Here is a 24,757-nt window from a genome sequence, read left to right as displayed (position 1 = left end):
ACACATTCTATACTGTATTGTGCAATACATTATTACAGAAAAAAATATGTTTCTGTAGGAAAGGTTGGCGTTTGAAGATCTTCCTCTTTTCGCTTTATTTCCCTCTTCAAAAAGTCCTGTTACCGTTTTTAGATAAAGTAAACTGTGCCAGAAGAATTCAATTCTAATTTGTATTTATTTCTTGCATGCTTTCCTCCCTGTTGCTAATACCGCTCTTTAACTGTTCGCTCTGTTGGATGTGTGAAGCTGTAAAACATTCTAATTCAGGTTATTGTCTGTGTTGAACAATGTAACTGTGTAATTAAAACATAAAATTAAGTATTCATCACCCTTGTTGCTTTTCTTTTTTAATTCTGAGACAACATGGCAAAAAAAATCTTTGTCATTGTGTCTTAATCATTACTCCAAAAAATTTATGATGTAAACTTTAGATATCGTACTGTGTCACAGCTTTTTGCTTAATCGACAGAAATTGGTTAAGCAAAAATATATTTCAACAGTCTCATACTACAAAAACATCACACATACACACAAAAAAATCTGCAGTTCACTCCATGTTTTTCATGCCATCTTACTGCTGCAAGTGTTACACATTAAAATATGATGCACAGTATATCAATACACTTTTTCTGCAGCACACATCTGCTAAGCGATAAAAATTAGAATTTGATTTGATTATATACATTGAACTTCCTGGCCAGACTTTTTATCCTCATTACGCCCAAGAGTCATTCGTATTTCTCCTCCTCCTTATTCCAGTCAAATTCCTGCTGTGCAACAACACCTAGTGTTGTTAAACTCACAGACTTTTTCCCCCTTAATGCCAATGTCAATCCAAAAGAACCACAATAATCTCAAGAATATTTCCATTTTATAGAATACCATAGAATAATGGGTCATGAGTGATAACTCACTGAGGATAAACATCATACATATGATTTAGTGATTAGTAGATTTAAATAAACAAATGACACTTAAGGATACTTAAACTAAACGAACAATTTGGTTCATATGTACAAAATTTGAACCAAAAGTCACTTGTTAAAAAAAAATAAATAAAAATAACTAAATATTGATAAAAGGAAGCTGGATGTCAAGATTTGTTATTATTTCTGAGTATTTTAGCAGCTCGGTGTTACAGCTGAGGTGCTATGGGGTGCTGTGGGTGGCTGGGGGGGGCCCGTTCGGTAGATACGGCCCTGAGAGAGAGAGAGAGAGAGAGAGAGAGAGAGAGAGAGAGAGAGAGAGAGAGAGAGAGAGAGAGAGAGAGAGAGACGCCCTCTGTCAGCGTCCCTCACGTGCGCTCCGCTGTCAATCAAACAGCTGGCCATGGCTCTCCTTCACAGGTGATATGTATTAGCTTACGTCATTTGCCGTCAGGTGTAGCGTCTGCGGACCATCAAACCCGCTGCCCTCCTGTGAGCGGAGACATTTTTTGGCGGTGTTGTTTGGCGAGCTGCGGTCGCCTTTGCAGATGCCATGTTTCAGTGGTGAGCATGGCGGAAAATCATCTCGAGTACGGCTACCTGGAGGGCGAGTCCATCGGGGAGCGTTTCGCCGAGGACCCGGTGAGTGTCGTGATGTCGGCGGAGGATTAAGAGGTCGTTTGTTTGTTGGTTGGCTCCTTCGTACTCGCGTCAGGAGGGCGAGCGACCGTCACGTTGGACAAACGGTGCCAACATGAGCTGCTAGCTGCGTGCTGTCATCACCGCTGAGAGCCGACATCAGTTGGACTGGCTAAGTGATCAGACGCGCGGCATTTCCGCCCTCAAACGCCGATCTCCCGCTGAGATGCTTAAATTTCGGTGTGTGTGTTATGCACCGACATCTTTTCCTCTGCTGCCCGTAAATCTCAGGCCGCGTCCATGTAAAACTAAATGGCCCTTAAGTGGTCAACACTGGGCACTGTGGCAGATTACAGGATACTAACTGTGTGAACGTCGAGGGAAGCCATACCTGCGTTGATATTATCAATCTAGGCAATGAACAGTATGTGGCCAGCTATCCTGGCCATGCAGGCCTTCAGGTGTTTTAAGTCAGTTGAAGGGGAGTTCACTTCAATTTCTAAGTTGAATGTGAACCAAAAAAGTGAGAATTAGAGCTCAGTGGCCAAAATCAGAATATTTACTGTGAAACCATAAATGTATAAAAGTTTGTGCATCTATAACATCACTGTGATCTACAGCGGCTTCAAGTGCATGTTTCTGTTATTCCCCAGGAGCTGGCTGCCATCAAGGCCAGAGTTCAGGAGCTGGAGATGGAGGAAGAGGCGGAAAGACTGAAGGAGGAGGAAGAGAGGTACGATGCATCGGAGCTGCAGCTGCTGACCAGCAGTCCTCGGCCTGGTGAGACAACCTGCACTTCCGATCCACCTCATTGTTTATTATCGTGCCACATTTGTGTAAAGCTAAACACTGATTATGCATTTGGGAAGCCTCAGCAGTGTATTTTTTGCCAGGTGTGTGGCATCACTGCCTCCAGGCAGGTGAGGTAACCACATCCTTCACCATCTGGCTAACACCTGGGGCACTTCAATGTGGTCAAAACACTGTTCACATGTGCCTCATCACTGCCCAATGAGACGAAGCAGTGAGCCTCAGAAAAACAGAAGGGTCCTCCTTACTGCCTTTGGCTATTTTCTGCCTCTGTGCGTGTCCTCCTCGCCATTACCCTTCCTTTCCTCCCTTATGGTCCTTGTTCTGAAAAAAAAAAAAAGGAATATATCTCAAAGATAGTTTAAGAAATAGAACTTAAAGTAATTGCTTGATTTAATGTTTTGCAATTGCAAAAGTTGTGTATTTACTTTTTTCTCTTTATAGGACCTTTCTACAATATGACTCCTGAGGAGAGGATAGATGCAGACAACAGATCCATCTATGTAGGAAATGTAAGACAACTTTTTTCTTTTCCCTCTGTTCATACTGAATGTTGTTACACCCCTAATCTGGTATACTGTCAAACAAATCCTAGGTAGACTATGGAGCCACTGCAGATGAGTTGGAAATCCATTTCAATGGCTGTGGGCCTGTCAACAGAGTTACCATCCTATGTGACCGCTTCTCTGGTCATCCCAAAGGGTAGGTTTATAAAGCCTGACATAATAGAGTAGTTGGCGTTTTGAAGTTCACGTCTGGCTATATTGTCTTTGTTTCAGTTTTGCTTACATTGAGTTCTCAGATCGAGACTCTGTGCAGAGTGCCATCGGTTTGCATGAGACCTTGTTCAGAGGAAGAGTCCTGAAGGTGAGGTGCCTTGAACCTCAACATCATGAAGTTGAATTGAGAGTGCTGATTAGTTGTGTGAATTGCAGACAGTCTTTCACATAGAAACAAACACAAAAGGAAATATAATTTGACTTCATTCTCACTTCAGTAATTTAAGGACAAAGCCTTTTTTTATTTTAATGTAAACACTGGGGTTGGTGTTTCAGAGCCACATTAAGTTTTTCTCTGTAAATGTTTTGGTTTCATCGCTGTTGCATAGCAAACAGTTGCTCTAAATGTCACAGTAAAAGGTTTCCTTTGGTGTGCAGGTAATGCCGAAGAGGACCAATATGCCAGGTATCAGCACTACAGACAGGGGTGGACACAGAGGAGGCCACACCAGAGGAAGAGGCAGAGGTTACCGCCCCCCTAGATACAACAGCTCTCGAGGCAGGTTCAGGTACCAGTCAACCAGGCCACAACATCAAACACCTCATCCTTACTATGGCGGCTCCTCAGTGGGAAAGAGACAGTGGGGACACATGGACTACCATGAGCAGATGCCAAAACGCTACCCATGTCTTCTTCTTATCACGCCACCATCTCAGGAGTTAGGGGCAGGGTCAAGTGGACAGCACTACCCCCAACAGCGCTAGCACTACCCACAGCATACATCCCATGTGTGAATAGAAGCAATCATTTTAACTAAAAAGGAAAGTGTTTCCAGGCAGTAGTGAGACATTCAGTATAACTTGATGGGTAGAGAAAAGACAGCAGAGATGACTTAAGTCGCACCTCTCATCAGTTCTTCAGTTTGAGTTGTGAAGAATGCATACTGGGGTTGCATTATAAGCTTATGTTGCTGTGAATGCATGGGACAATCCTCAAATTGTTATGCAGCTGCATCTCAATGTTTTAAGATACTGATGCGAATGTTTTGTCACTGCCTGCAATGTAATGTATAAATCCCATTTATGTATAACTTAATTTCTTTTATGTATGTGAATAAATAAAAATGATCTGGAGTTTCACTCATAGTGAAATGACACATGTACCGGGATGTGCAACATAAGGTTTTATTACAGTGATGCATGTCAAACAAGGTAATATGTAGACAAAGGATTAAGGACACTATGTACAGTAGAGGTTCAGCAGGAAGAGGCGAAGTAGATGTCAGCCAGTTTGCACCATCATTCCAGAAACAATTCCATCAAAGGCCCTGGAGAACAATCAGTCAACAGTTACCCTTCCTATCTTTAGTGTAAGCCTTCCACATGAATCAAAGATGGAGATCAAAGATTAAACTCACTTGGACTGAATTGGGTCCCCAGGATTATGGAATGGGTTGCACATTACATCAGTAAAGGAGTTATGCAATTTTCTAAACATCTGAAACAGGAAAAAAAGTTAGACACTGAATTATTCAAGATAATGCGAAACGGTACATTTGTTTCATTGAGAAGTATTCTTACTAGTGCTGCAAGTCACGTGTGCATATGTATGCTCATCCTAAATTGAGGATTCCTTAATATTTTGTGTTATATGGTAACTTTTCATTTGATAATGACTGAAAATTTACAAAGGGTTTTTGTCTGTGTCCAATTATGATGTATCGATGAAAATTTTATCTTGTTTATATATAAGCTACGCTATTTGGTGTTTAATACAGAACATGTACATAATGTACTGTATATCTGTATACTTACACTTCTTATTTCATTGTCCCGCAATGATGTATTTGAAGAGTCCACAACAATGACAAATTTCACCTTGGAGTTTGTCACATACCCATATCTGTTTTAACAGTCAAGGGTATCTCTTTCTATTTGAAGTCATGAAATAAACATTGATATTGGAAATCTAGTGTAAATTCATTCATGTTCCTCGTTTCCGCATTTCACCACTTCTAAAATGATTCGACCTCCCCTTTAAAAAAAATAAAAATCTAATTAGCGGATTGGTCAAGCCCTTGTATTACACGAGCCCCTGACTAATGAACAGGTGTCTGAAAAACAAAGGATACACTTTGTAGTCTTCAGTGGGATAGAGCAGGCCCAGGTACAGCTCTCTCTGGTCTCCCAGGGATTTGCCAACAGTTGAGACCTTCTCCTCCACCACATCCAAAGAGGTGTGCACCGTGTAGTGAAACTTCAGCTTGTTTTGAGTGGGAACACTGCGAATGTACAGCGGGTAGTTCTGGGACAGCAAACAACAGAGGATAGACACACGACAACAAGTCAGTTGAGGGCATCGACTTTACACAAAATCATCGCCACAACAGCAGCTCCCCTCGAATAATGCTAATATTGTTAGCTCTGCTGGTGTATTTTAAGCTGCTCGGACCTTCTGACGTACAAACAAAACACAAGAAATCATTCGGACACATTTAGAAGAATATTAGAAACGCGTTGGACGCTAAGAAACAAGATGTGGACAAAATCTGGAGCATTTAAAGCAACAGACGTTACCTCTTTAGCGATAACTGCTATGCACACCGCCATGTTAGTGTTCCGCCTCTGGGCTGTCAGGATGCTGTCACGTGACAAACTGCATTCAGACGCTCTAGGAAAAATACACGAAGGTTGACTTCCGGGTATTTCCACACTCAAAAAACTGTTAACGGGATAAAAACAACGATCATTAACGTTGTACTTCTATAGTGTAATAATATGAATTTTTATCTACGTGACATTTTTATCTTTCCGAACGTTTTTTTCACCGCCTGTAAAACATTTCAGCAAATTCATCAGTACATCAAATGTCAAGAAACAGATCAGTTATTAATTATTTTAACGATATATTCTAAGTATACAACGCTCCCACGTCAATATGTCAACGAAATAAAAACATCTGTATATAAGCAGACGCCAAAATGACGACGCTACTGCGCATGCGCAAGTGTTGCGCGTGACGACAGTCAAAACACTTCCTCAAATCGGACGCTCACATGACTGCAGTCCTGCGAGTGATGTCTGCTCTAACTCTGACTCTCCTCGCTGCCTCACTATGTTGTTCTTTGACAGAAAAGCCATCAAATGTCTCGTCTCCAAACATTATCATCATGCTGATGGATGATGTAAGTTGTTTATTGTGTGCTTGCGGCTCTCGCAGAATAGAAGCTGTTGTTGCTGTAAATATCATGAAACAGTAATAACCACCGGTAACATTTAAGTGTGTGTTCTTGAATTTGTCTGTGCATGCTGGACCTGGTAATAAAACACCCCTCCGCCTCAGATGGGTTGGGGGGACTTGGGGGTGTTTGGCCAGCCCTCTAAAGAAACCCCTAACTTGGATGCGATGGCTGCAGAGGGGATGTTGTTTCCAAACTTTTACACGGCCAATCCCCTTTGTTCACCATGTAAGTAAGCGTTCCCTGTTGTGAACCTGTTTCCACTTGTTTTTACTGTCATATCATCAAAATCTTTTGAAAGCATTCCCATGTTAATACAAAAGTCCTGATTTACCTTTCGTACAGTTAACGCTAACTATGCTAAAGCAAAGCTCACACATGTAATCATTCAAATACATGCAAAACAAATTACAGGAAAGAAGTTAAAAATTACAAAATAATGACATAAGTAATTTTAAGAATAATTATGGATTTTTTTATTTTTAATTCCAAGCACCAAAAAGTAAGAAAAAAGTAGTAGTAAAGATATCTCCTTGAGACCTCTTCTTCAGTGGATCTGTGGCATTACAGGTTTTCACCAGATGACTGAGTAGTGTGATTAGTGTGCACACTTAAGTTGGATTTATTCATTAATAGCAGTTGATTAATAAGGTTAATGTTTGTCATAATTTGAAGAAAAAAATTCCACAGCAATCTGAAAGAATTTAGTTCACACATCAAAACTGATATAAATGTCTGAGCAGTTTTTGTTACTTCTTGTTAAGTATAAATTTTGATTTTGTTTGTTTAACAACCAAATATAGAGGACATGTAAGTGTTAGAAACACCAACACAGAAATTCTAATGATTCTAATAATGTTTTTTTTCTTCCTTGCCATTTCAACCACAGCCAGAGCTGCACTTCTGACTGGTAGGCTGCCTGTCAGAAATGGTTTCTACACCACAAACGGTCACGCCCGAAATGGTACACTCTCAATTGTATATCTCTTGTCATCTTGCAGCAAATGATTTCTTACGTGTTTCCCAGGATGTTGAAGTACACAGTGTGCAGTTAAGTCATGGAAAATGTTACATTTTCAAAACCCTTTTCAATAGCATACACACCACAGGAGATAGTGGGAGGAATCTCCAAGGATGAAATTTTGTTACCCAAGATGTTGAAGAAAAAGGGCTACGTCAGCAAGATAGTCGGCAAGTGGTGAGATCTTTGACTGTACTCCAGCTTCCAGTAGTTTCCAAAGGCTTAGAGGTTACATGCAGCGGTGGAAAAGGATTAAGATAATTTACATAGGTAAAAGCCATACCACATTATGAAGTCATATCCTCTTTCAGTGTTTTGTTTTGTCACCGCAGGCATTTGGGCCACAGGCCACAGTACCTTCCCCTGGAGAACGGTTTCGATGAATGGTTTGGTGCACCAAACTGCCACTTTGGCCCATACAACAGCAGCATCAGACCAAACATCCCCGTCTACAACAATTCTGAGATGCTTGGCAGGTAGTATCACATGCAAGTACTCATGTACTCAACAGCAGACACAGGAACAGAAGCTGAAAATCTATAAATATCTTCTTTCCCATGACTCAGAGGAATAGTTTTGCTGGCTGCTTCTCTAGATGAGTTGAGTGTCTCCCCTCCTCTTCCTGCTCTGTACCAGCTGTGCTTGTGTATTCCATTTTCCGCCCATTTGTTTTCCCCAAAACAGCCATATGTGTATTCAGGGTCATTGAAACTGGCAGCCGGGCGTGTTTTTGCGCTTAGCCGTGGGTTTAATCAGCGCTGCATACCTGGGCCCTGGGCAGATATACACACACATAGACAAAAATACACAAAGACACACATACGCCCTCAAGAGACGGCAGGTTGCGCTGGCTCTGTGCAAGGACACCTGGAGGAAGTGAAGTGTAGGAAAGAGAGATGCCTGTCACTGCTTCTCTGCTCGCCGCGTCACGCTTCAGCAACAGCTTATATCCATTCCCTCTGCTCAGCTCTACTGAGACTTCCCAAATATGTCTTTCACAGAAAAATCCACAATCCACAAGAGAGAGAATTTTGCTTTCCTTTACTTAATGATATTGTTGACAGTAGTTTTAGTCAATTTTGAAAAATTCAAAAGCCCTAATGATACAGCCAGGTAATCGTAGAAGAGACAAAGTATGCACGTCTTCAAATAAAGGTTTATTTAACAAATTATGTCCGCCCACTCATTTTTTAGATACTACGAGGAGTTCAAAATTGATATAAGGAGTGGAGAGTCCAACCTCACACAGATCTATCTGCTGGTAAGTTAAGGCTCACCTGTCCTTTTCAAGGTTTTCTCCATCTCAGGTGGTGCAGCTCTCTCAGTGCAGTTACAACAAGCAGTGTCTTTGGCATAAAGGTACAAAAAGCCTGATTTGGGCCTTTGATCATTGCCAGTCTTCAATGGATTGTTCACTGATGTGCTCACTGGCACTGATTATCTGCATCATCTACATCAGCCCTTTCCATTCTATTCTGCTTGTGAGGTGTAATAAGTCATCTCACGAAGAGGACAGATCTCACAGGAGCTTTATAGAGCTCAATTTAGCATGTCCTGTGAGACTAAACTGGTTTCGGCAGTGCAGTTATTAATGCAGCTGATTGTTTTGAAAATGAAACAAAAGTAAAACTTTGAAATCCTAGCTAACATGTCTGATTGTTGAAGTTTGTTTTTGCTCTATATTTGTGCAGAATTTCCATGCCTCATAGGACGTACTTGTGTTAGCATTAAAGAAAATAGTGTGTCACAGTTATGTGTTATAAAAATACAACCATCACTGATACTATACATTTTGCAAAGTGAAAAACTTTGTATCCTGTTGACTTAATAATTGTGTAATAAGTGTGTTCTGAAAAATGTATACTGTGCAATGGCTCATTTTTTAAAAACATGACACCAAATAGAAATTAAACAATGCCATTTTTATTGAATAGAGTCGGATGCTTTTGCATTTCTGTCTTTCACATAGATGTACAATACTTTTTCACTGGCTAATGTAAAGCCAGCTACAACTGATGCAGTCTAATAAAAATCAGCTGCAACAAGATCATTATAATGTTAACTGTTTGTGTTTTATCTGTATTGCATTTTACTGAGAAGTGTTTCTAAAATTAAGTCATCATTTATATTGATTAGGGATGTGTGCAAAAGGGTAGAAATGCAACAGCACCTCAAACTGCAGCCTCTAAAATTTGCTTAATGTGGAATCAATATGTGTGTAACGCCATTCAAACGAATACAGAAGATTTTAACTCTCATGAGTTTTTTTTTTTTTTTGGACTGTATGCGGTCACATTTCTCTCAGCTAGGTGTCCGGTACGCAGGCCGCAGAATGTCCCACACACTCAAAATATAGTTAATATCAGTTTTTGACAAGGAGAAAAGAGGTTTCATGGTTGCGTAAAAGCTACACTAACTCTTTTGACAGTGTTATAATAGTCTGTTGTACCTCCCATCTCTTACAGCAAGGCCTTGAATTCATACAACGTCAGACTGAGGCCCGGCAACCTTTCTTCCTCTACTGGGCCCCTGATGCTACTCATGCCCCAGTCTATGCCTCCAAGCAATTCCTAGGGAAGAGCCAGCGAGGCCGGTAAAAAGCATGCTACCTTACTGACTCTTTTATTGACACACTGCCCATCTGATGCACATGATTATTTCCAATGATAGATTTGAGCTGTGATTGGCCGTGTCCTGTAGGTATGGAGATGCAGTGATGGAGCTGGACCACAGCATCGGTCAGATCTTGTCATGGCTGAAGACTCTGGGCATTGACAATAATACCTTTGTTTTCTTCACCTCAGACAATGGAGCTGCTCTCATATCTGCCCCAAAAGAAGGCAAGGACATTTTTTTTTTCTTTTTGAAACCACGTTTTGATGCCTAACTCTGACACTCTGGCTCCCTTCTCCTTTCTATGTGGGCTGGAGTTGATAACTAATATTGCTGCTGACTCTTAAGGTGGCAGCAATGGGCCGTTCCTTTGTGGGAAGCAGACAACTTTTGAAGGAGGCATGAGGGAGCCAGCGATTGCCTGGTGGCCCGGACACATCCAAAAAGGCACAGTAAGAATAAGCCCAGGATCCTGAGCCTGTTTTTAATTTTACTTCAATTATTGTTGCTCCTAATGTTCTTCCTATCAACAGGTACCCAGAGCTGCAATGTTCTCTGTAAAGCTGCAGGCAACTTCTGTACTCTGGATCAGGTTCAGCATAAAGACATAATCATTTCACTAATCCCCTCTTTTGAATAACTGTGTTGTTTTGTTTCATTTGTGTATCATTTATCACTTTACACGTTCATACTCTGACCCAGTGGTAAAGCATTCAGTTAATTTGTTCATTTGAGTTTCTATTCAGGGGCTGAACTCCAGAAACAGTGAAGATAAGATGTGTGATTTTGGTTATGAAGCTTGTGGGCACTCTTCTCGCCCCACTGTTTCCTTGAATAGTTTTGGCTGGAATTAATGCCCAAACTCTCACCCCCCCCCAACCCCCCCACCCCCTTCACTCCCCCCACCCCACCGTGATCCCCTAAGCCTGTGCATTCTGCAAATGACTTTTAATTGTATTAGGGGCAGCTGTGACACGGGGCTGTGACGCAGAGGGATTTGGTGGAGGAGCGAGCGGAGGCTGCAGTCTGCAGTAAGCCTTGCCCCTGGCTCATCTCACAGGGGTGTGCTGGGGCCTGATAGTACAGCAGAATAGCGAGGGAGAGGGGGATTGGGAGCGTCTTAAGCGGCTAATCTGTTTGTGTGTTTGCTGAGGTTGGATTGAGCCGTAATGAGGACTTCAGTATCTGAATATGCCAGGCGCTCAGGATAAAGGGACGGGAGGAGTGCAAGAGGGGGTGCAGGGAAGGAAGCAAGGAGGAAGTAAAAGAGGCGCCTGGTGTAGAAAAGGAGGAGTACTAAAGATGCTGGCAATGCCACAGTGCCAGGAATTTTGTGTTGCTTTTGCAGGGTTTAGCTGCACCTGTGCCACATTATAACTAGCCAGTGTGTGTATGTGTGTGCATGTGCCAGTGTGGAAAACATGTCTCTGTATTTTTTGTTGACCCAATATGCCTACATACATAGGCTTGCTTTTGAATGTATGCTGGATTACTTGTATGCGTGAGAGACATTTCAGTCCAGTGGAAGAGACATGAGAGTAAATACTGCTGTTAGAGTGCCACAAAACACCTGCACGTGTTTGTATTTGCTGTTGTGGCTTTACTGTGAGAATGGGGGTCTGTAGATCCTCCCTGAAGCTCTCTGGGTTTGTGATGACAAAGCTGCTTTGTTGGAGTTACTGTACTTTGTATCCCTGGATTCAACACTCTGTGTTTTTGGGAGCGAGGACAGACCAGACCAGACCCCCCCCCCCCCCCCCCCCCCCCCCCCCCCCCCCCCCCCCTTTCTAGTGCTCTGAAATCTCTGTTGATCTGTGCAGTGACAAGTCCATAAGCTCATGAAGAAAAATGGTGGTAACAATAAACAGCTAAGCAAGCCTTTGTTAAGCAGGTTTATTGTACCAAATGAGCACAGCTTAGTCTTTGTGGTATCAGGACTTGTTGGTGATAGGAAAAACCACTTCAATATATATTTGAGTGTAAATGAGTGATGAAACACAAAAGTTTAACCTGTGAAAAAGTGCACCAGATATCTTTTTAATTAGTCAAAGGGGATGGGTTGAGATGTGCTGGAATGACAGAGCACAGTTGGTCTTAAGCAGGTGCAGATTCAGCATTCTTCCAGTGGCTGAGGAAGAGGAGGGGCGTGATGATGAGGAGTGGAGGCTGTAGGAACAAAGGTACCGAGGCGGGTGGGATGTTGGCCACACAACATTCTCAAGCGTCACAATGCCCCTTGTTGGGTTTTATCAGGCAACAGACACATGGGCAGAATGGGAAGAAGCACTGCCTCCTCCAGCAACCAACATGACCGCCCACAACATAGTAAGAAAAAGAGATTGTGGCATTAATGGAGTCTGATGAGTCAGACAAAAAAGAGGAGAGGAAGAAAGGGGGAAGACACAGTTAACTGCAGTACAGACAGCAGCAGAGGGCAGAGCTAATAAAGGATGTAAATGAAAGATGGCAACTTATGAGAAAGAGTACAAAAGTCTTGCTTTGTCATGCAAGTTGTTGAAACTGAATGCCAGTTTTGCTTCTTGTGTCCTTTTGTCCTGTCTGCTTTAATGGTTTGTTTGTGTGTGTCTGTGTGAGGGGGGGACTTAAAAAAAATGAAGTGAAGGACTGAATCTGTTTGTGTTGTGCGTGAGGAAGTGTCTGGATGTGCAGATAGATCGTGGAATGCATTGTGGAGTCTTTTCTGTGGCTAGTTCTGTGGATACAGAAGAAAAGGGAATTCATTTCAGTGCTTAGGAGTGTGTGTGTGTTAGAGAGAGAGCGTGTGAGTGAGAGTCTGTGTCTGAATGTGTGTTGGCTGCCGATAGGAGCACAGCGGCACATAGCAGTGCAGCTGCAGAGGCCTGATAGTGCTATCTGATTGAGAGCGTACCGTCTCCCTCTAAGGCTTGCTCAGGAGAGAATGCAATGGAAGATCAAAGATGACAGTGAAAAAATGGCATTTTATCTGAAAATAGTTCAAAGTTTATAAATAAAATAAAGCTTTTCACTGCAACTGGGAGAAGGAGATAAAACACCAGCTCGCTCCAGCTGCCTGCTTTCCCGGGCCTCGTCCTCTTCTTACTTCCTCTTCTATTTTTTTTTTTTTTTTTTTTGCCCCTCTCTCATTTAGAGAAGAGGCATTTTGGAGGTTTTATAATAAACCTGCATACAGAGATTAGAAAGGTGACTGGAAAAATGCACCTCTTTCATGCACATGTGCACACCTTGCTATCCATACATGCATATATCCTGTCATGACAGCACATTGTTAGCTTGTATTCGTTCATGCATGAAGAAAATCCAGATTGTTGGGCATGAAACAGTTCATTCTTCATTTGGAAACTGTTTTAAATTATTTTCCATTAATCGCTGAAACTAAAAGTTAAATCATTGCAAAAAGAATAAGATCAGGACCAGACTAGGTGGTTGATCTCAACATATAACAGTATTTTTTTTTTTTTTTTTAGCAAAGCCTTTTAATTTATTAGTGTGCAGCAATTTGACTTATTCTCTTCACTCAGAATTATTCATGCCAGATGTCTGGATTGTGCTATATGTGCTTGTCATCTTACAGACAGATGTTTTGTTTTGTTCATTCTCTGTCTTTTTCAGATGAGCTTCCAGTTGGCCAATGTGATGGACCTGTTCACTACCAGTCTGGCTCTGGCTGGCATCAGCCCTCCTGATGACAGAGCCCTGGATGGACTGGACCTGACACCAGTGTTGCTGCAGCACACGCACACACTCCAAAACAGGTCTGAGTTTACAGCATTTTACCAGAGATTTGGCTTGTTTGATGTCTTTACTTTGGGGCTTCTTTTTACCTTCATGGTCACATCTGTGAGTGATAATGGCCAAAAAAGAAAAAGCACAAAATAATTTTCATTAATATGTAAGTGCAGAAGCTAGAAATAATATGGTAATAAAAGTAAGCTATAAATAAGAAGCAACAAAACAAAAATGTGGAGGCATTCAGATTCAGCTTGTCGGTTAAAGCTGCTTCAGAAAGCTGTCACAGGAGTCTCTGGATCAGATGAGTACAGGGAGACGCTTTGAAGTTTGAGTGCCACACCCAGGAGAGCCAGTATTTTTGATGAGTAGACCTCACAGCCTGATTCATTGGATGAGGTCAGCAAATATACTGTATTTGGACCATGTAAAACTTTAAAGGTGAACACGATTATTTAGATTTTTTTAAAATTTGATCAGGGGTTAGTAAGTAAAAAAAAAAAAAAAAAAAGAGAGGAAAACTGGTGTGATAACATGCTATACAGTAGTAGCATAAACCGAGGTCAGTTACTCCAGCCCTTTAGTTTAGGATTGACCTGAAACCTAGCACTTATTTGCACGGTGCATGGTTAATGCAGCCGAATGCCTGACTTTGTCTGTTGGTAGTTTTGAGTGAGACATTTGACAATGGTAAGGTTTATAAAAAAAAAAATGTCTGCATCATTTTGAGTAAAATCACCTGTGAAGAAACAATTGATCTGAGCAGTATTCCTCCTTCCTGTCACTCACAACAGGCCAATCTTCTTTTACCGTGGGAATGAGTTGATGGCAGTGAGGCTAGGACAATACAAGGCACACTACTGGACCTGGAGCAACTCAAAGGAGGAGATGAAAATAGTAAGGATCCCTTTTAACACAGCAACTCTATCCCATCTCTGCCTCTTCAAGCCTTGATTTACATTGCCACCTCCTCCCTCTTTGTCAGTCTTAATCTGACTCAAACACACTAACACTCTCACTTTTGGTGTTATCTTGAAAATGGCTCATCAGTTGACTGCTGCGTACATCAGAGCATAATGAATATTAACGAAGAGCCCCCACGTCAGCAAACTTACACCATTAATCAATCAGTTGACTTGTTTGTTATAACTCCAGTGGAGATTTTTCCTCCTCTCGATTCACATGCCATCCTTCCCTGCTGTAGGCTTGTTCTTTTGGCTTCATGCTGCTTAAAAAGAGGAAAGAAAGAGGCAGATGCCAGCAGTATCCCTCGGCTACAATTAAATCAACTCAGTGTTGATTAAATATTATCAGGAGAAATGTGAAACCTGACACTTGAGAAAAAGAAACGTCAAGTTCGTCATTCTCTCTCCCTGTCCATTAAAAAATGTTCTCCTGTCCTCCCTCCATGGTGCTGCTTTTCCTGAGATCCAGTTTGTTTTATGCCCCATCGGTCTCTTAAATTGCTCTCTCCTTCAGGGCCGCTGAATCAATAGCAGCCTCCTTTATCAACTCATGTGAACTGAAGTGGAACTTCACAAATAATGGCGTCTGATTGCCTGTGAGTTGCCTATCGATTGATGTGTGTACAGAGAGAAAGGACAGCAAAAAGCATGTACTTGCATGTTCAATTCTCCATACAGATGTTTGTCTTTGTGTGTGTGTGTGTGTGTGTGTGTGAAATAATGAGTGGTCATTATCATTGAATCTTTATCAATTTTTCTTTTGTATCTCACAATGCATTTCATTAACATGAAAAATCTGATCTGATCTTATCTTTTGTAAATCAGTTTTAACGGAAAAAATGCACTTGTGCATGTTTTACCTTCTTATTCATACCTTTCATTCACTTATAAAATTGCATTGACCTGACACCCCCCCCTCCACACACACACACACACACACACACACACAAACACTCAGATCCAAGTTCAGCCTGTCTTTCAACAGAAATTCACGATCAAACCCCTTTTGCAATGTTTCTCTGCTTGCTCTTCCTCAGCTTTGGTAATATTTTAAAAAATAATTTGGTTTTCTTGGCTCATGGTGAAAAATAAACAAGGGAAGATGTATGTCTGTGAAGAAGAATGAAATTACAGGTTAATAGGTGGGAGATGTATTGCTCTGTCCTGGCTGCGTTCAAGCAGTTCAGCCATGGGGAAAATGAGAAATTTCACAGGCTTAAATGGCTCTTATCAAACTCTCTTCAGGCAGCATAGTGATGTTAATATTGCAAAATGCAGTTTGTTGGAGCTGAGGCTCCTTTGTATTTGGATCGTTGAGTAACATGAGCTGGAATAGGAGCTCTGTGACAGTTGGGATAGTTCTTTTTACCTATGCAACTAATACTAAATACACAGTCATGAATGAAAACCAACAAGGGACCTGTTTCACAGACTCTTAGTTATTCCTTGATATCACATTTGTTTGAGACACAAAATACATCATGCCATAGGTAGTGTACTGTAGTACTGAGGCAAAGTAGACAGACTACTTAAGTGAAAGTACCAATGCAACAATGTGAAATAATTATTGTAATAATAGTTTTTTTTTTGTTGTTGTTTTTGTGAAATGTTGCTCATTTAGCTAAAACAGTTGGCTGCACTATATTTTGTAATCTCATGTGTTTTTATGTGAAATCTTAAAAGAACTAATATCTCCAGCTGTTAAATGAATGTGATAAAATGACAATTGAAACACTAATGTATAAGCAGCTTAAAACTGTATATAAGAATCTTCCACTGATCTGTTGCATTTTGTTGTCAAATAGTCAATACATTGTTTTAGCCAGATCTCCATGAATTTATTGTTCTTTCTTATCATCCCTTTTTTTTCCCAAAATAGGCCCAAATATGGCTTTGTTGTACCTTATCTTGTAATAGCGACTGCTCTGCTCAAGTTCGAAGGCAGCCTCCTTGTATCCATAACATTAGTGACGAGCGAGATATGTTCTAGCTGTCATGTCTTGGGTCGGAGTCAGAGTCGGAGAGATATAGTGCACACAGCAGGCCTTTTTTTTTTTTGTTGCCTCTCTGGGATGATTTTTTTCCTTCATTCCTTTCTGCATTTCTAAGATGTTGGCATCAAAAGGACAAGGCTGGATTAGAGAAGCTGTGCGGGCCGGGGGGTATCTATCGCTCTCACTCTCTCTCTATCTCTCTTGTCTATATGTATTTTTAGGTGCTCAGAGGGGGGCAGCAAGAGTGCCTTACAGATGAATGCTTTCTCAATATTAGTTGTGCTCATCGAAATCTGTGTGGTTTGGGTGTGTGAATGCGTGTGTGTGTTGAAGGAGGCGAGAGATCTCCAGGGGGTTGTGAAGGAGTGACTGACTCAATCAGGCTCAGATCATTGCCAGGCTCATGAGAATGAAGTCAGGGGGCAGAGACGAAGGCGTGGAGAGATGAAAAGGGAGGCAGGAAAAGTCCTCGATTTTACGAATGACTTGATGTATCAGCAGTAACTACATAAATAACAAAACAAACTTGGAGATGGTGATGATGTACACATAGAGCATACCACAAAGAAATTATGCATGCAGCACAGTTCAGTGCAGTATATATTGAGACATACATGGAAAAGAACCAAAACGTGTAAGAGAAACAAACATAGGCCAATAAAAAAGACCAAATGCAACACATATCATAAAAGAAATAGAGGCTCAAAATGAGGAAATTATGTGTGGCCAGAAGCAGATTTTCTCATGAATGTGTGAAGTCACCTTCATATTTAATTTAGGGCAGTTTTACAGTCAAATATGGCCTATAACATGACTTTGGATCATACAGAATCACAGAGAGACTCTCTATACTTCTCTACACTCAGTACTGTGCGATCAATGCAAAGTCCTTAACCTGTAGCTGAGACTAAAATGGCAGGCCATCCTACGTACTAGTCCATAAGTGTGTAAACCAGATGGGAGTTTTGAAAATGTCTGCCTCAACACGTTTTTTGACACTGATTCTCAGATTTACTTCAAATGTAGATAGAATTTCACCAATGTTTCTGTTTTCTCTCACAGGGTATCAACTTTTGTCCTGGTCAAGAAGTCCCAGATGTGACTACTCATGACCAGAGAGAGCACACGCTGCAGCCAATCATTTTCCACTTAGGACGAGATCCTGGAGAAAAGTACCCACTCAGGTCAGTCACCTGGAGGAGAAGAGCAGGCGGCACAAACAGAAGAAATGAAATAAAACGTAGAGGAGTGGTGTGGCAATAGGAAGGTTGTTTGCCTGTTGGTAGCACAGACTTCTGTGTATGAGATCAATGTTGATTCAGAGGCATGAAAAAGGAGGCAGTGGATTGATCTGCTCAGCCAGAGCTCGCCTGATTACACCTTTCTCTTTGTGATTTCAAACAGCTCCTTAAAGATTACTATCTGGCCCTCAACCGTCAGGTGCATCACTGCAGGTTATGATTGCAAGTTAAATTGTTCATGTCTAAATTGAGAGCGAGTGCTGTTTAATGGAGTTTAATGTGTCTCTGCCTCAGCTCAGAAAATTATGAAGAAGAGAGCGGCACCAGATGACTAATACAAAGCATGATTGCAAAGATAGACTGAACACTGCCTATACATATGTATATGTATATGTATATGTATATATATATATATATATGTGTACACACACACACACACACACATACACACACACACGTATGTGTGTGAAACCATGGCTAATACATTAAGATAATCTCAAAATAACTTCTCTTTTGTGCACATTGATGGCTTTGGATGCCACTTAGCAGGAAACCTCGACTGACCTTTATTTTCCGCCGTCTCCAGCTCTGCCGCTCATTCATTCATTCTCTGCTCTGGCTTCATCTCCTCTTTAACTCCTTCACAAACTCCTTTCAGTTCTGAAGTGAGATTGGATGATAAAACATTCATGCTGTTTTTCATTTGCCCACCTTTTAGCCTTGCCATTCACTTGGAAGAATAATAAAAATGAAAAAAAAAGAAAAACAATCAACATGCAGCCATGTGTTGTGCTGAGTGCACACATACACAAACCAAAAATCCACACTTCTGCACACATGGGTCATGGAGTGTGTCTACAAGGTGCCCCCCCACCTACTTAGTGGTAGGGCGAGCTTTTTAGCTCACTTCCCACCATTCAGCTGCTGTCCCTCTTCATCCACCAGGCCACTTGTATTCCATACTAGTTATGTATCTGTGTCTGTACACTCGTGTATATGTGTGCGTTTTGTCCATGCTCTCCTCGGTTCCCCTGCTGAACTGGCTGCCTGGCCATCATTAATCTCTGTCTACACCTAAAAAGCCACTTAAGATGATGTAGGGCCTGTCTGCACACATACCTTCACTACTGTCGCAGGCTGTGATACAGCAAAGAGCACACACGCACACACAGAAAGTGTATATTATAACTGTACAATCAAACAGAGAGTTTGGGAAATAACATACGGACATTTTCATATCTAGCTGTTTGTCATTCAACTGCAGGATACAAAGAGAGGCCTTGCTATGACTAGTATAGTGGAGTTAGAGGATGACAGGACCTGCGCTGGTGGTCCATCTGTCTTGGTCTGCAGCTACCTACCTCAGTGAGTTAGAATCCACACCGGACTTGTCCTCAGACTTTTCCTGCCTTCCACTTCCCCCTCCATTGATGTGACCGGAGGCCCTGAGGTTAACACATTCTCCTTTCTCACCACTTACCTCAGCTCGCATCCCCAGAGCCCCAGTCATCCAGACTGCAGTCCCTGCCCTAACACTGCAGGCAGCCCTGCACAGTCTGGCCTCATCTGCTGCCTGCCACCATGCTCTTGTGTCCCCAATCAATAGTCCTCACTGAAGTGCTCAATTTCCACCGGGGAGGAGAAGATGGTTGAGGGGAGGGGAGGGGAGGGGTGTGCAGGACAGATGTATTTCATTGTCCCCTCAATTCCCCCACCTTCTGCTACTGTGGCTGTTGGTTCGTGTGTGTGTGCGCGTGTGTGTGCATGTGCATGTGTTCCGGCAATAGTGTTATGAATCAGTAATCAGAGTGGTGACACACCTGAGCAATGCCCCCATCCCCCTTGGGTGCCATACATTATAAATCAAAAGACTCAATTTGCATACAGCCTGCTTATTATTCCAGATTTTGCCCCTACACCAGTGAGCTAACGGTTATAATCATGATAATGAGGTGTGCTGACTGTGGGCTTTTCATTATTTGTTTGCAGAGGAGGCACAAACAAATGGTATTATTAGTTTTTGATTTAGAGGTCTGCACTGTAAGATTTTCAGCACATATACAAAAGAGCAGAAAACTTTGGGTCTTGTGAAAGTTTCTCAGTATGTGGCATGCTTTGCTTGCAGACTTGTCTGATAAATCTCCTTTACATTTACTTCTGTTAAGTTGCTTCATGGCTTATCACAAAATGAATCGCGATGATCAGTAGTAGGAACAGACAGGAGGAGAATCAAATATCCTTCTTGCTGATGGAGATCAGGCGATTTTAGATAGCTGAAGCAATTTAAAGTGAATGTTTGATTTTTTTATTTTATTTTTTTTTTTTCATACATTTTTTACTCAAGGGAGTAATCCGCTTTATCCCTCTCAGCTAGGGCCACAACATGCAAAAATAGTTGGTTTATGACAAATGTGAAACACAAGGAGAGGGACCAATTGCAGCCAGTGCGTTACCAGTGGAGTAATTGCAGGGGAAAGTAAAGACTGAGAGTATCCAGGAAAGGAGCAGGTGCTGCCTGATGGAGGAAGCCTTGCTGCCCTGTGGGAGATCTGAGAGGGAGGGTAGGTGTGAGCTGGACAGAGCCTAGGGTTATTACTCTAATTGACACTTCACCTCACACACATGCACGTGTTCCCCAGGGGCCAATCAGAGGGCTTGGTTTGCTGTGGAGGGAGGATGGAGGGCTGGCACAGGTGCTGCCAGCGAGTGTATCAAGGGTGTAATTGCACTGCTGATATTTGTCTATCTGTGTGTCACGCCACCAGACGCCCACACCCCCAACACACACACGCTCCCGTAAACACACACATGCACACACAGCCTATTAACCCTACAGGTCCTATTGAGAGCAGCGTTCCTCTGAAAGCCTTCAGGGCCCCTGTGTTTTACACACTGAATATAATAATGCACAGAGGTGCTCTGGCTCACTGGTGTCCAGCAGCAGTAATTGACAGACAGGGGAAGAGATGAAGGCTACATAGTTCACCCTGCTGAGTGTACTCTCCCAAAGGGTACCACAGTGGACAGCCTGTTTATGTTTTTGTTGTTGGAAAAACTGAAGCACATCACCACTGTAATGTAATGAGCTAAACATTAGGACTACTGGATAGTTGTATTATCAGATACAGATATTCACTGCGTCACTCCTAAGCACTACGCAATAACATATAGAGCCATGTAGAGAGACTGCTTTAGTATCATTTTTGTGATTGTACCATTTTCATTTCTTTTTCATTTATTAAGCTATTTGCTCATTACAAACTTTCAATTCTGACGTCTGTGTTTAATTCAGGTGGTGAACAGAACGTAGTGTTATTGAGAGCATCAGATCAGTCACACAGTTGATAAATAATCAGCTATTTTTAACATCTGTTAACCATTTTAGTCATATTTAAAAACACCACCACAGGTTTTTGGACTTTTGTTCAAATGTCTATTGATATTGTTTCAGGCTCTTGGATTTGTTTTTTTTTTTTTTTTTCCCCCACAATATTTTTTGACGCTTTATTTGACATGTAAATATTTTATTCAACATCCAAACAGGTAATAGATGACAAACTCATTGTTAGTTATGAACAGACTGACCATGTCTGTTGTGTGTGTTTGCAGTGTTTTGACCAAAGAGTACCAGGATGTGCTGAGCTGGATCTCTCCAGTTGTGGAGCAGCATAAGAAAACCCTGGTGCCTGGATTTCCCCAGCTCAATATGTGTGACGTGGCAGTGATGGTGAGATATACATACCATAAATAGGTGTATCTTTCACCTTACGCCAAAGCAGATACTGTATGTATTTTGTTGGTTTTTTTTTGTTGGTTTTTTTTGCTTTTTCCTATATATATTTACATTTGTACTTCAGATGAATGAGAAAAAAAATCATAAAATTCATTCTGTTGGAAAAAAAATTCAGTTTAAGACCTATATTGATCTCCATTATTATTATTATTTATTTATTTGCCTGAGTTCATACCAATCCAATTAGTCTTCATTGAGCCTGCAGATTAACAGTGCCCCAATTCAGCAGCTCCTATTTTCATATTTGTTCATCATTGTTAAAATGTTGCTCCACAATGTGAATAATATTTGAAGGAATTATGAATTATTCCTCCAATCTGGGATTTTTTTTCTTCTTTTTTTAAGCAGTAACTAAACTGTGGCTTTGTCTCCCTGATGTCTGAGGACCGTGTGCCATACTGCCTTGGATTGATTTGTGTCATAGCACTGCCCCCTTGTGATGACCAAAATTACAACAATCTATGTCAGTTGAAAGTTGTGTTTGTGTGCAAGTCTGAATTCCAGGGACTTTTCCTGGAAGATTAAAATTTAAATCACACAGGATACGTTAGCTTACCCTGAGCTAATTACTTGAAATGAAGTGAACCAGATACAAAGAGCAGAGGATTGGCTGTAGTATCAACTAAGGCCGTCAGTAAAGGACACAAAAATTATCTAATGCTTTTCATGACAAAAAAAAACCCTCTCAAGGCTGTAATATATTGACAGTAGTTGAATAATATATTTGATACATCTATTTTTTGTGCTTCTTGTGATGGCTGTTCTCTGTTGCAGAACTGGTCCCCAGCTGGATGTGAGAAGTTAGGAAAGTGCCTCAAAGTGCCCAAGTCTGAGCCGTGGAAGTGTGATTGGCCCCACTGAGAACGAAACTTTGAGCTAGACAGAGGAACACAAAACCTCACAAAGTGCCTTTCAACGAACAACCTTATCATTTAAAAGCAGGCTTTTTTTTTTTCTCTTCAAATAGTTGATGCACAATATGGAAACCAAGGGAATTGTGCTGGTAAAACAACAGCACACTGACAGGACAAAGAACTGTTAAAGATGCAAATTTATTGAGCCAACCAAAGTTTTGCTCTGCAAGAACAGCCAATGGATTCACTCATTCTTTGTAGTGAGAGGTATTTATTTGGATCATGCCTTCAGTAATAAATTGTGTCAAGTTGGTTTATTTAATTAATTGTGCATGCTTTTACAATCATGCTGTTTTTTAATAAATTGTTATTTGAATGTGATGCATCCTGACTGGGGTGCTGTAAATTAACAGATCAACATGCCATAGATTTGTCCATTCTTTTTAATGCATTTGAAAATACACATTTTTCAAATTTCTGTTTCCGTTTGTATTTTCTAGTAAAAAAGGGTGACAGCAAGTTGATTAATGGATTCCTCCTTTAGCGGAAGGGTTGCGTATATGCGAGTGTGTACTTTAACTTTACTCAGCAACAGTCACTTCCTGTACAGCTCAAAAGAAATCAGGAAACAGAATCAGCTTGTTTTTGCCATTGAAGTTACACCATCATGTCAGCAGGTAACAATAAAACAACAACTATGGATGTAGACGCCGCTTTTCTCAAATCCAAGAGAGGTATTCTGAAAGCAGCAGAGATGGTGAGATGTTGCATAGCCTCAGGACTTTGTTTGTTGCTGCAGATTTACACCAAAACAGCTAAGAAACAAAGCAATGAGCAACAAGTTTCCCGTATTAACAGCGTTACTAGAACTAGTTTTGGTGACAGCAGCACCTCACAAAAAGTGTTTTCAAGGTTGAAGGAAAAGTTGCATTGGTTGTTTCTTTTTAAATGTAGCAAATCAACAGAGCCGAGAGCCACTTCCTCTTTCTCTGTATGAACTGCAAAACCTGTTTCTACAATGACTCCAGTCATTGTATTACAGCTGAATAATGTACGAGCTATTGAATTTACTGCTGTAACAATTTTGTGTGTATTGTATCTCTTTTTCTGCTTTAGGTGACTCTGTTTGTAGCGTTTGTGTGTTTTGCTGTCGGACCCAGACCAAAGTACATTGCAGCCACCGTGCTGGAGTTTCTGATCACATCACTGCTGATGCTGCTGTATCTGCTCAAACTAAACAAGAGGCTGACTTTCTTCTTTTGGCCTCTTCTTGTGGGTGATGTTTTGCAGCCTAACTGAATATAAACATGAGAATTCAGTGATTTCTAATCCTAGTGAGATGAGAAAAAGATGCTGTGGATGTATTTTAGAAATTCTACCTTTGTCTTTTCTACAGGACTTTTTTAATTCAGTCTTTGCTGCAAATTTCTTTATTGTCTTGAGTCTGATGGCTGTGGCTACATATGGTGGCACAAGCACACTGGTTGGAGGGGTAAGAAAGATTTCTGAATTATGTCTTCACTTTACATCCTGGAAACTTCCTGTATATCTTAACCATAACCTCTGTTTGCCCCCACTCTAACCCTAATCCAAACCAAACTGCCCCATAACCTCAAACCAAGTCTTAACCATAGAGTTCTGTTTTTCTCTCCTGAATTCTTGATTTTTGTCCCCAAAGAGAGGCGCTGCCCCCACAACATGTGTAAAAGTCTGAACATGTACACTGAGCTGTTGTAATGCAGAGTACAGCGCTGTGATGTATTTATCCTGAGCTCTTTACAAATGTGCAGGTATTTGGGCTTATCTTGACCGCTCTGCTCTGTGTGGACGGCTACACACTTTTCAAGAACATCACGTTCAACAAGCCAAGAAGTGACACCCAGAGTCAAGTCACCCAATGAATCAACCTTGTTCCAAGAAGTCATAACCCCCCCTGCACAATATCTTCCAAAAGGTGTTAACAGTGATTTCAGATGCAATTCAAAGTGTCAACTGTTTTGTTTTTTGTTTGTTTGTCCTCTGTATATACGTAAAGCACATTGAATTGCCTTTGTGCACGAAATGCGCTACATAAATAACCTTGCCTTGCCTTGTTTGTTTTGTAAGTGTGAATAAAGGCTTTTGTCTGCGCTTTGGCATCACGGCTTGGTCATTTGCCCTGGAGGGGCTGAGTGGGGCTGCTGTCTGCAGCTGGGAGGGCATCGCATTTCACAT

At 41.3% G+C, this 24,757-nt stretch overlaps 3 protein-coding genes across 8 annotated transcripts; 2 read left to right on the top strand and 1 right to left on the bottom strand.

Moving 5' to 3' along the window:
* Positions 1–1,277: 1,277 nt before the first annotated feature.
* pabpn1l (PABPN1 like, cytoplasmic) lies at positions 1,278–4,257 on the top strand. Its single transcript, XM_029497888.1, has 6 exons — positions 1,278–1,568; positions 2,219–2,345; positions 2,820–2,887; positions 2,971–3,077; positions 3,155–3,242; positions 3,533–4,257. Exons 1-6 carry the CDS (start codon positions 1,497–1,499, stop codon positions 3,857–3,859), a joined length of 789 nt encoding a protein of 262 aa, XP_029353748.1. The 5' UTR covers positions 1,278–1,496; the 3' UTR covers positions 3,860–4,257.
* Positions 4,258–4,263: 6 nt separating this feature from the next.
* trappc2l (trafficking protein particle complex subunit 2L) lies at positions 4,264–6,004 on the bottom strand. Of its 2 annotated transcripts, none has more exons than XM_029497890.1 (5): positions 5,667–6,004; positions 5,227–5,376; positions 4,910–4,997; positions 4,513–4,592; positions 4,264–4,422 (listed from the first exon to the last, which is right to left on the bottom strand). In XM_029497890.1, the coding sequence occupies exons 1-5, from the start codon at positions 5,702–5,704 to the stop codon at positions 4,377–4,379; spliced, it is 402 nt and encodes a 133-aa protein (XP_029353750.1). In that variant the 5' UTR covers positions 5,705–6,004; the 3' UTR covers positions 4,264–4,376. The 2 variants fall into 2 exon arrangements, with proteins under 2 accessions (XP_029353750.1, XP_029353749.1); XM_029497889.1 differs by having other exon boundaries at positions 5,227–5,399; positions 5,672–5,997.
* Positions 6,005–6,145: 141 nt separating this feature from the next.
* On the top strand, positions 6,146–24,673 carry galns (galactosamine (N-acetyl)-6-sulfatase). 5 transcript variants are annotated; one of them, XR_003840575.1, is made up of 15 exons: positions 6,146–6,279; positions 6,438–6,561; positions 7,223–7,297; positions 7,429–7,531; positions 7,687–7,830; positions 8,549–8,615; positions 9,820–9,947; positions 10,055–10,194; positions 10,316–10,419; positions 13,580–13,722; positions 14,491–14,593; positions 17,718–17,839; positions 21,506–21,623; positions 22,464–22,810; positions 23,660–24,673. XR_003840575.1 is itself a non-coding variant. In XM_029497404.1 (14 exons), the coding sequence occupies exons 1-14, from the start codon at positions 6,151–6,153 to the stop codon at positions 22,548–22,550; spliced, it is 1,587 nt and encodes a 528-aa protein (XP_029353264.1). In that variant the 5' UTR covers positions 6,146–6,150; the 3' UTR covers positions 22,551–24,673. The 5 variants fall into 5 exon arrangements, 2 of the variants coding, with proteins under 2 accessions (XP_029353264.1, XP_029353265.1); XR_003840573.1 differs by having other exon boundaries at positions 22,464–23,220; XR_003840574.1 differs by having other exon boundaries at positions 22,464–23,815; positions 23,940–24,673.
* The last annotated feature ends 84 nt before the right edge of the window (positions 24,674–24,757 follow it).

Source organism: Echeneis naucrates, chromosome 3 (assembly GCF_900963305.1).
Source record: "Echeneis naucrates chromosome 3, fEcheNa1.1, whole genome shotgun sequence".
Taxonomy (NCBI): Eukaryota; Metazoa; Chordata; class Actinopteri; order Carangiformes; family Echeneidae; genus Echeneis; species Echeneis naucrates.
Note: the sequence above shows the minus strand (reverse complement) of the source record. Positions and strands in the feature narration are given on the sequence as shown.